The sequence below is a fragment of the Micromesistius poutassou genome (genome assembly GCF_964030765.1).
Source record: "Micromesistius poutassou genome assembly, chromosome: 17".
Taxonomy (NCBI): domain Eukaryota; kingdom Metazoa; phylum Chordata; class Actinopteri; order Gadiformes; family Gadidae; genus Micromesistius; species Micromesistius poutassou.
Genome location: NC_140287.1, coordinates 6323811 through 6334971, shown reverse-complemented (window position 1 = coordinate 6334971; position 11161 = coordinate 6323811). Strand labels below are relative to the sequence as shown.

Below are 11161 nucleotides of genomic sequence, written 5' to 3'. Positions count from 1 at the left end.
TATCTCTAAAAAGGATGGAGTTTATTGCAATATGCCAACACTGTTTTCCTCTGATCCTATATTTATTTTGATTGCATATCATGTTGATTCTGTAAACTCAAAATGCTGTAAACTGCACATGATCAAACAGCACCGCAAATTGGATAATCGGAAAAGGGTAAATCTCCAGATGTCTAGATTGCATTCTAAAGATGGACCTAAATACTCTGTAACCAATAATGTTTGTTTACTGAACCGAATTTCAGTTCAGTTCAGCAGTTAAGTGATATTTATACATTGGAGTACAGGAAGTCCGATGGTGTGGTTGCATTGTCGAACCTGAACCTGAAGATTTGTCCTTTTTTCATTTGTGTTGTGATGGACGGACACAGTAGGATACAGGGCCTGGGAACTGTGTGACAAGGAGAGTGGGACAGCTGGAACCTAAACAGGGGTCTGTGTGAAAAGCCATCAGAGCAACAGTCTGTACAGCGGAGCCCACTTAAAACCCCGACCACAAAGTGATCACAGATGCACGCTGAGGGGGGGGAAGCTAGCGGTGAGACCCCAGTGCCTGATGGAAAGACCATACGCCAGACAGAGTCACCAAGCGCAACACATTACCATTATGTCATTCAGGAAGGGACGCTTTCTATCTAGAGCGACAACACTTCTTTATAGAGTGACGTAACTTACAATTGCAAATTACATTTTTGAAAAGTGATCTTTTAACAATTTATGACTTGGCCTCCGTATCCCCGGTCAGATTTCAGGTATTTGGGGGTCAATATCTCCTTATCGGTTTATATGTAAATAGCTTTGGTCAGCAACCTTAAAACTGACCTTCAGAAGTGGGGAGGTCTTTTCATGTCTTTGGCTGGCAGAATCAATTGCATCAAGATGAACGTCTTTACCAGGTTTTGCATATTTGTTTAAACTTTTTTTTAAACAAATGTCCACAAGCTGTTCACGTCGGACAAATGGGAATTCACAGAGTTCCCAATAGGCCAATTGTGTAACTCGCTATTGTACTACTCATGAAAATCATGAGAATATTTGGGCATTTTATGAGGCAGCTTAATGAACAGTTGTCATAATGGGGTCATATACTTGGTCCAAATCTGTGCTGCCCCTAACAGACACAAGTCTGTTTCCTTGGGATGCTTCATTCCCACGATCCAGCATAGAGTCACAGGCTCCCACTGTGAAGTGTATGTCTTCTGTTCACATTGTGGCCATGTAAACACATCTCTGTGTTCGGAGTGCTTTTACAGACATGTCCTGCACACCTTTATGAACAACATTTACAAGGTTCCCATGGAGACACGCAACCTGGGATTATCTGACTGGAAAGGTTTGTTCCGGTGGCCTGGATATACTGCAGGAAAGGGATTCACGCAAAAGTCCCATCCCACACACAGACACACACATACACACACACACACACACACACACACACACACACACACACATGCACACACACACACACACACACACACACACACACACACACACACACACACACACACACGCACGCACACGTACACACACACACACACACACACACACACACACACACACACACACACACATACACACTGCAGGTCTGGATGTGCCCCTGAAGGGGGCGTTCCATGGTGACTCTCTATTCACTAAGGAATGAGGGGTTTCCAGAGGAGTTCCCCCCGTAGCCATTGGTGTTACTGGTGGGGGTGGAGGTGGTCCTGACCCTGATATACACACACACACACACACACACACACACACCTAGTGCTTGTTGTTATCGCTATAGTTTTAAAAGGCCCCCATGGAGACAACATTTGTTATAATTGAAAGGAAGTGACCTGAGGAGCAGCGTTACCTCATACGTTTCCAAGTCTGGCCAACTTCTCCCTCGTTGTGTTTTCTTGGTTCTGTGTGTGGATGTCTTAGATCTCTGTGTTTTCCGTTGCCAGAGATAGATCAAAAGTAAACGAGACTTTCCTTATGGAAACCTGTGTGTGATCGTTTACAGTCTGATAAGGTGAGCGTACAACAGCTGCTTTTAAGTACAGCATGAAAAAGTTGATTGTTGTGGTGCATTTTTGTGTTATTTTTTTCCACAGTTTAGAAAGTTTCCGATGGTCTGGTTTAATCTGTGCAGTGATATATTTATATCACACACACTATTGTTGGTGGGAATTATTTTAATAGACCAGTAAAGTTTTTCAAAGCCATGCCTTGGCAAGTATGGGAGTCAGTCAACCAAGATGAAAGGGCTTTGGTTAAATTTGTACTCTCACTTAGTGTTTAAATTATAAATGATGATGCTTTAATCATAAAGGGTTTATCATCAGAACCTAATTATCAATTGAATGGCAAAGCTTTAATAATATATGTAATTTGCCAAATGTTTGGTTGAAAAAAGAATCAAGTGAGAACGGTCAAATAAATGACATGAGGATTGTTCTACATTTTCAGTAGTTTTATTGAAAAATGCCTCTTCTGTTTCAGAAATAAATAAGAAAATAAGGTTGTGGAATTCACACATGTGCAGTAAAAATGTGAGAAAAGCAATTCTATATCCATAGCCTTGCAAGCAAATACAACTGCATTGGTGCAAAAACTACAACTATATTCTGATTTGGTAATCCTCACTAAATATACAACACACACATGCAATTCCACCTTTGGTAACAAAAAAAGAAAAAATCTGATAAACATTGACTTGTAAAAAGCCACAATTAACAATTTATGGTAGGGTGTACTAAAATGAAGATGGAAGGGGACAGAAAACACACAGAAACACCTTTCTGATTTTGACAAACAAAAAATGTGAATATTGAATGTTCTTAATACGTATCATCGGACAAGTTTAAATTTGTAAATTAACAAACATATTCTTAATTTATTTTAGGCAAGTATAGGGCATTACATGTTGGACTCCATTGAACATTAGATGCTCTTATATAACAAGCGAGACACTTAAAGTAAAACCAAACACACAGGTTTGCAAATCAAAACATCTTATTTTGTACTCATCTAACCTTCCTCACGTTGGCAAACATATGTGTGATAAAGCCAAGGCTATGTAACCTGTACATTTCATTTGACTGAATAAAACTGAACATATAATTATGGGCTATTCCTTCAATAGAACACTTTTTTTTTTTAACTGTGTGTGCATATGTGTGTGTTTGTGTGTGTTTGTGTGTGTGTGTCTGTTTGGGAGACTATACTACGTCCCTGGGTAGTGACCTTTTTCTTCGTTGGTTTCCAGGTGATAGTTCTGAATCATAATCTTCGTCCTGCTCCACAGGTATTGACACTACCGCAGGTTCAGGCTCGTAGTGGTTGGCTGGAAAAAGGCATGGATTGGATTGGCCCAAAAACAATCAATCAACAAATCAATAATCCCCAAAAAAAGAAAAAAAAAAGCGTTCATTGTACAACCTTCACATGCACAGACCTAATCGTATTGCACTTTGCTATGGACTTTATCAAAAATGCCCACTGTCAAATTACTGTTCTGCTTGCTACTCTGTGGAGGGTACACTCAGAAAGAGGTCCTTTGCTCCTTTCAAATCTGGTATGATAAATACACGTATGTAACGAAACGTTGAGAAGAAACTACTGCAAAATGTGATGACGCTCTATAATAATAACACCCTCTTAGGCATTCTCATAATGACGTACCTTTAAGTAAAAATAAGCTTAAAATAAACAAACAACAAAATAAAAATGTAAAACTTAAAATCGATATGGAAATGGCAGGACAGCACACATTCACTTTTAACGTGTATTCGGAGAACATACAGACACATACACATGAAGTAAACAAAAACTATGTGATGATTAAATGTACAAATGATACATGCTACAGTCCTGACCAGAGCACCAGATGAAATAACAAAACAAAATGGCCCCCGATGGCATCTTCAACAGAGGTTATGCTGGCAGTTAAGTAAGCAGAGGTGGGGGTTATAAGGCACAAGCATCAATGTTAACATGATCTCTTGAACGGGAAACGTTTTTTCGCTTCATAAATCATTTACAAGGCAAACAGAACAAAACAAAAATCGTTTTTTATTTACAGTCGTCATTTGCTCTGCATTTGCTCGTCAAACACTGCTTAACCTCCTCGGTGTTAGTAGGTGTTGGGTACGGTTGCTTTTGGTTTGGTTTGTTTGGGTACATGCCTCCTTCCTTTGCGGAGAGATATTCCTTTCCTGCGCACCATGTTTGGTTGTTTGTTTTTTTCAAGATGCAAACCCAGCGGCATCACGGTGGCCTGCCGCTGTGAGGAGATGTTAGTGCCAGTCCATTCCTTTGACCTTTTCTACCGCTTTTGTTTGTTTTTGTAATGTTGTTGGTTTTGTTTTTTTTTGGTTTTGTGTTATCATGTCCGTGGTGAATTGTTATCCTCACACGCCCCCCCCTCTTTAGAGAGTGTCGGTGGCGCGTCTCAGAAACAGGACGTCAAAGTGAAAGCAGCGCGGGAGGCTTAGATAGTTTACTATGCACCTGAAAATAGGTCAGAAAAGGAAGTGAGTGGTTGACTGTGGAAACAAGGTCATTCTTTGTAAGTCAAAACTATGCATGCCACTAACACAGCTTTATATAATGCAGGAGCGGAACAGAGCACTTTGCCATCCAATCAAAATTTGTATGCGTCTTCCAATTGTCATGAACAGCCCTAGTCCGCATGGCTGGGTGACAACAGTTCCATGCAGGGGGCACCTATAGGGTGCTGCCGGCCGTACCTGTGTATCCTTGTCCGTTGTAGGGGATCCCCACGCACTGGGAGGAGTCGCAGTACCCAGGGGGCCCGGGCGGGCCCCTCACTCCGGCGGCACCCTGGCGACCGGGAGGGCCCCGAGCCCCGGCCGTGCCGCTGGGACCTGGGGGTCCTGTCCTGGACTCGCCCGGTGGCCCTGGAGGAGGGAGGAGGAGGGGGAGGTGGGGGAGGGAGACGGGGAGTAGAGTTTAGGGTTTAGGGTAAAGAGGAGTGAAAGATAAAGTGGGAGCCTCTCGGTGCCGAGCCGTTGAAAAGCCCCAGTGACATCATGGGGGATAATCTCCAGTGGAAAGGGTATGGGTAACATTGGTTTTTTCAGCGCTGTAATTTAAATGTTTAGACGGCCCTAGGGAAAAGCTTGACCAGAAAAAAAGAATAACACCAAAAAAACGAAAATGTGAAAGACAAGTAGTCTGTGGAGTTGGTTCTGTGGAGTTGCCCCTGGCCTCGTCTGTCTAGACGCAAGAAAACCCTCTGTGGAATTTTCCCCCTCTCACCCTCTCTCTCCCTCTCCCACCCTCTCCCTCTCTCTCCCTCTCCCTCTCTCTCCCTCTCTCTCCAACTCCCTAAGTGAGCCCATGTGTTGTGTAGGGAGCCCCTAAAGAAAGCTCATTGTGTGGCAATCCCATTCTCTCTCTCTTCCTTTCTATTTATTTTGCGTTCGCACTCAAACACGCATGGACGGCCAACACAAAGCGCCTCATTCATCACCACTGAATTGATCCTAGTGCTCCACTCCCGTCTGGAGATTAGACCGTCCGCCCGTTCCTGGTGCTTTTCGAAACACTTATCCACCCACCCAACTGGGATCCGCTGTACTCTGAGCTGCATTGGACAAAACGTACTTCATAATAACTCGTGCTACTAGTCAAAATGTGCCTGTTCGGTACCAGCCGATTGCTTGGCCGCCCGTGTTTCTGCTTGCTGCGATCATCCAAACCACTTCACACTCGACACGGCATTGCCTCAGGTCCTTGGCAGCACCCCGATCAAGTGTGAAGTCGATCGGATGAACGGTTAGAGAGAAAACTGAAGGACGGACCCGACAGACAGCCAGAGACTCCTCTAATTGTAGTAGTAAGATAGTAAGATAGCACCACCAAAAGCCAATGTGGTAGTGTCTTACAGCAACATAAATATCCCTAACGGCTAAAGCGATGTGTTTACAATGTCGTTGCTATGTCCTGAGTACCACCATCTGTTTATGAAGACCTTCCAGCGGTCCAGCATGTGTTAATGGCGTGTGGACCCGTTACAGAAACTCACTGCACATAAATTCTTCGAAAAAGGAGAACTCAGACTAGGAATAGGTTCTGAGGTTCCCCCAACATAATTTATGTCCTCCAGCTGCCCAAAGCGGTTGCATTGAGCCACATGTATGTAAATCTTGTTGTAAACCTCAGCCATTCTTTTTAATTGGTCTACGAGGGATACGCAGTGTCACAGAGGGTCACCGCTGTGAGTTTGTCAAACGGACCGTTTCTGCCGTTCAATTCGGGAACGATTTGGGGAAAAAAGATCAACTCCCTCCAATAGACTGGGTCTGGGCTCCTGGCGCCACTTCCCTCTCTCCATGGAGAAGGTGTTTTAAGGCCTGCAGCTGACTGACAGGGTCTGGGTCTTACCTGGTGGTCCGCTTCCTCCTCTTTGTCCTCTGGTGCCTGTGCCTGGGGATCCTCTCTCTCCCTTCTCTCCTGCCAAACCTGCATGGTTCAGCCGTACACATGGAGATCAGTCACAGATGGGCCTGTTAGCCAGGGCTAAGCTCAGTGAAATTACTAATATGCTAATATGCTGAAATATAACAGGCAGCCATTGACAAAAGCAACTGTAAAACAAGAAGAGAGTTCACTAGCCTGAAGCCAGACAACGTGAAGCACCCAATTCAATGAAAAATGTTGTGATCTGAACGTCAGCCATGCTTGATCACAAAGGCACCCAATTCAATGAAAAATGTTGTGATCTGAACGTCAGCCATGCTTGATCACAAAGGGTCTTAGGAGTAAAAGAACCATGTTTGGTAATCAAGTGGTAGCATGCAATCTGTCTCATAGCAGAATCAGGTGCAGCAGTTCCCCCCCCCCCCTCCCCGAGACATTTCCCCAGCAGAAGTCTGGACATGGACCTGGTTCTCCGTTGTTTCCGGGTAGACCTGGAGTTCCAGGGAATCCGGGCCGGCCGGTCTGTCCGGGCTCTCCGCGAGATCCCTCATTTCCGGGAGGGCCGGCAGGGCCGGGCGGGCCGGCTGAGTTGCTACGGTAACCGGACGGGATCTGGTTGAGCATCTGGTTGATTCTGCTCATCTGGCCTGCAAAGAGGGTATGCGGGGTCATTTCTCAGATTCCGATGTTTTTGGATAATTCATTTTTTCACCTTCTAGGTGCAGATACAGAGGACTTGACTTAAACCCATTCACTCTGGCGCAGTATCGAGGAGAGAAGCGAGTCAGTGAAGTGTTTCTCGGTAGACTGGAACCTTTACTTACTGTTGACCAGCTGTTCACAGACTTGTCTGGCGATGGAGCGCATCATGTTTTGGGATGCAAAGTCTCCCTAGAAGGCACAGTGAAGGGACAATACTTTTAGATGATACAGTTCACTCCTTGGGTCATTCAAAAATGATTTGATTTGAAGTGACAAAAGCGATACATACCCTGTCTCCCTTTTCTCCTTTAATGCCAGCTGATCCCTATGGAATAGAAACGAGATATGAATGTAGTACGAAGACATGTTCATTTTGTATGTATTTGAGAGTGCAATCAAACTAACAAATGAAAACTAAATTTAACTGCCTTTTTTGATCATTTATAAATGTTCTCATCATCATCATCATCATCATCATCATCATCATCTTTTCATGTCATGTATTACAAGTCTGGGTCCTTGTTCATTCAAATCTATACATGTACATACTGGGTTTCCTGTGTCTCCCTGTTTTCCTGGCTTCCCTGAAACTCCCTGCACTCCTGGATTTCCAGGGTTTCCCTGCCAGGAGAAAAAAACAATAACAAGGAGAAAGAGTTAATAATTCACCCACTGCCATGGCTGACGTGAAGCCAGCCACAGCAGCAGCAGCAGCAGCAGCCCCAGACTGCTGGTCCCAATTAAGTGTTAGGATTCTAAGAAGCTATAGGTCGAGATGGGAGGGTGCCTCAGCATGTGCTTTAGGGAGGTCCACCAAAACGTGGTGCCAAGAGGCATTAAGGAGGAGGCGGAGGAGGAGGAGGAGGAGGAGGAGGCAGTGGAGCGGGACAAGGAGGAGGGGGAGGTGGAGGAGGATGAAGAGGACGGGGGGGGAGGAGGAGAATGATTAGGAAGAGGAGGAATATGATGAAGAGGTGGAGGAGGAGGAGGAGGAGGATAAGGAAGAGGAGGAGGAGGAATATGATGAAGAGGTGGAGGAGGTGAAGGAGAAGGAGGAGAATGAGAAGGAAGAGGAGGAGGAGGAGGAGGAATGAGATGAAGAGGTGGAGGAGGCAGTGGAATAGGAGGTGGGTGAAGAGGAGGACGAGGAGGAGGAGGAATAGGATGAAGAGGTGGAGAAGGATGAGGAGGATGCGAAAGAGGAAGAGGAAGAATAGGATGATGAAGAGGAGGAGGAGAGAGAGGTGGATGAAGAGGAGGACAGGATAAGGAGGACGAGGAGGTGGAAACAGGGCAAGCAGCGTGGATAGGAAGCAGACTGGCGAGCCTGTAACGGGCCCCGGGTGCTGTGCAGCCACCGTGAGCTCCATGTGAACGCAACACTGGCATGCTGGCATGGCTGCTTGATTAACCACAAGGAGAGCGAGGGAGAGAGAGAGAGAGAGGCAAACGAGATGCACGTTTCCTTCTCATAACAGTGAGGCAGCGGAGGACCGGGACGGAACCAGGGTATCTTTCTCTTTTTTTTGTGACAGGAGTCTCCAGAGACACACAGAGAGAGAATTATCGTCTAAAAGTAGAACCAAATATAAACCACTCTCCGGGGTGGTGTTTACCTCTCTATAGGGATGCAAGAGAATGAGACCAAAAAACCAACACACACAGACGTGCACATGCACACACAAGCACATACACACAGAGACACACACACACACACTCACCATGGGCCCGTGTGGGCCTCTGGGTCCAGATGATCCCTCCTTTCCTGGTGGTCCCTGAGTAGAAATAACAACATACAATCACACAATGGGGTAGAAAGGCAGTCAGGCCTTTGTTTGGCCAATACATCAGCCCAGCGAGCCCATATTCCTCTCCGATTTGATTCAATATCTCCGCTGTTAAAGGTCTTGGAATAGTGAGTGACTTGCACAGGTTTTTACAACAGCAGGGAGTCCCCGTGCTCTTGGCGGTTACTTGAGGTTAAGATGTAGCGAGACGGCTACGTGTTATCTCAACACACAGCGCAGAGTGGGCTCCGACATGTGTTCCATCAAAATGTCACATTCATTTGAGTGCTTTTTCGCAAAAAAAGAAAACAAAAAGCTCCAGACTTTCTACCCTGGGTGTAATATCGGATGGGATCTTACCCGGCCTCCGGCTTGTCCGACGGGGCCCATAGGACCAGAAGGCCCAGGAGAACCCTGGCGGGAAAATGAAAAAGAAACACACTTAATCGAGTGCAAATGAGCAGGAATGGCACTTCTAAACACATTTTGATGGAATGTCTCTGACTCTCTCAGCAGGAGAACTTGGCTCGTTGGCATTCCCTCTGCTCGACAGATGCAACCTCCCTGCAGTTGGACTACAATGCCCACCTTACAATGGGTTGCCATAGTACGCCTTCCATCGAATGACTGAAGGCCGTGTCGACTCTCCCTTTAATGACCATGCTTGTTTTATTCCTTTTGGAATGTCTTCAATTGACTTCCATAGTGAAGTAATGTGAAGTAATAACATGTTATTACTGAATTTCAGTTATAGAAAGATAAATACATCACGTTGTTCTTCTCTAATGATCAAATGACTCGTGGTTCCCCATGCCATCATTTCCTTATTCAGAGGCCAAGACAACCACAAAGGAAGTTCTCTCCACTTGAACGGTGTGATTTGGCTTCCATCACTGGTACTTCAAAAGTGGACCATGTCCCAGCAGCCTGGTCAACACAGGCTGATACCATAGGGATCTGTGAGGGCCAAGAGGAATAATGTGGGCTAAAGAAATAAAGTTGAAAAAATAAAAGTCTAAGGATCTTCCCTGAATACGTTCTGTAGACGGGATGGTCTTGGTGGTACCGATGGGGTCCGGATATCCGTAAAGACTCTTGATGAACCCCTGAAGCTTATGGTAATCCAGTTATTAGCTCGACTCTTCCCAGACTTCTTCACTGTTCATCCAAAGTGCTGAGGGCATCTGCGCTAATAGACTGGTGGATTCAAATCGAGCAACTGCGCCGACTCTTCAAAATGCTCCTAAGAGCTCCTAATCCTCGCCGAGGCCCGGTAGGAGGAATGGAAGTTGTGGAGATTTTTTTTCTTTATTTTTTTTTTCCATCCCTTGCTTCCCATTGGTACCGGAATTCAATGTTCCATAGTCATCTCTGGGCTTCCATCTTGTGTCAATCAGTGGGTTGATTTGGAGCATCCGGCCCCCCTCCCCCCCAACCCCTCCACCCACACCCACCACACCCCCCCCAGGGGATGGCATGGTTCGACCTCCCACTCTGAGAGGTTTCAACCCTTGCCGAGCAGACTACTGACTCCTGGTTCCAGTAGCGAACCTTTCCCGCCATTAATCTTCCTCTTCCTGCTGAAGGCGGCCACGCTTGCTTGGAAAGTGGAAAAAGAGGGAAGAGAAGCAGAGGAAGAGGGGGAGACGTATACTCACTTGACGGCCAGGCTGGCCTGGGTCTCCGGAGTCTCCCTTTGGTCCTTGGCGACCCTGTGGAGGAGGAGAGGATGGGGAGGATTGGGTGAATGAACGATGAGTCAGAGGAGAAACAGGTTCTGTCTGAGAAGGACCAGTAGTACTCAGTAGTACCAAGGGTGCAATAAGGAACTATTATTAACATTAGTTAATGCAGCATTAGCTAACTAATAAGCATTATTATTTAGAATTAGCTTAAGGATTTAGGGTTAGGGTTATGGGTAACGTGTTAGGGTTAGCTTTTCATATTGTAGTTCAGTTCTTAAGTTTGTTAGGGTTTATTACTCTATTAACTAGTGCTTCTTAATGGTTTTATTTTCTTTACAAATGAATATAAAATATACTGTAGAAATATGAGTGCAGAGGAGAGGAGAAAGTGAGGTCCAACTTTGGAGGAATGGAATGTGTTTATTATTGAGTGCTTCTAAATCACACTGATACCCTATCAGACAACCGTTATAATACAGAGGTGGTAAGTGAGTGGTGAGGGAGACTCCTCGTATCTTACTGTAAAATTCCTTTGAAAGTAGGACCACATATCAGATAAGTCTGGCAGCT

General features: G+C 45.3%; 1 protein-coding gene across 1 annotated transcript in view; it reads right to left on the bottom strand.

Moving 5' to 3' along the window:
• Positions 1 to 2428: 2428 nt before the first annotated feature.
• Positions 2429 to 11161, bottom strand: part of col12a1a (collagen, type XII, alpha 1a) — a 62887-nt gene continuing 54154 nt past the window's right edge. Inside the window, exons 58-67 of the mRNA XM_084482318.1 lie at positions 10565 to 10618; positions 9267 to 9320; positions 8841 to 8894; positions 7669 to 7740; positions 7409 to 7444; positions 7242 to 7308; positions 6882 to 7064; positions 6382 to 6459; positions 4722 to 4892; positions 2429 to 3316 (exon numbers count right to left, since the gene is read on the bottom strand). Of these exons, the coding sequence (XP_084338444.1) occupies positions 3192 to 3316; positions 4722 to 4892; positions 6382 to 6459; positions 6882 to 7064; positions 7242 to 7308; positions 7409 to 7444; positions 7669 to 7740; positions 8841 to 8894; positions 9267 to 9320; positions 10565 to 10618 (894 nt within the window). The 3' untranslated portion in view covers positions 2429 to 3191. The remainder of the gene's footprint in view (positions 3317 to 4721; positions 4893 to 6381; positions 6460 to 6881; positions 7065 to 7241; positions 7309 to 7408; positions 7445 to 7668; positions 7741 to 8840; positions 8895 to 9266; positions 9321 to 10564; positions 10619 to 11161) is intronic.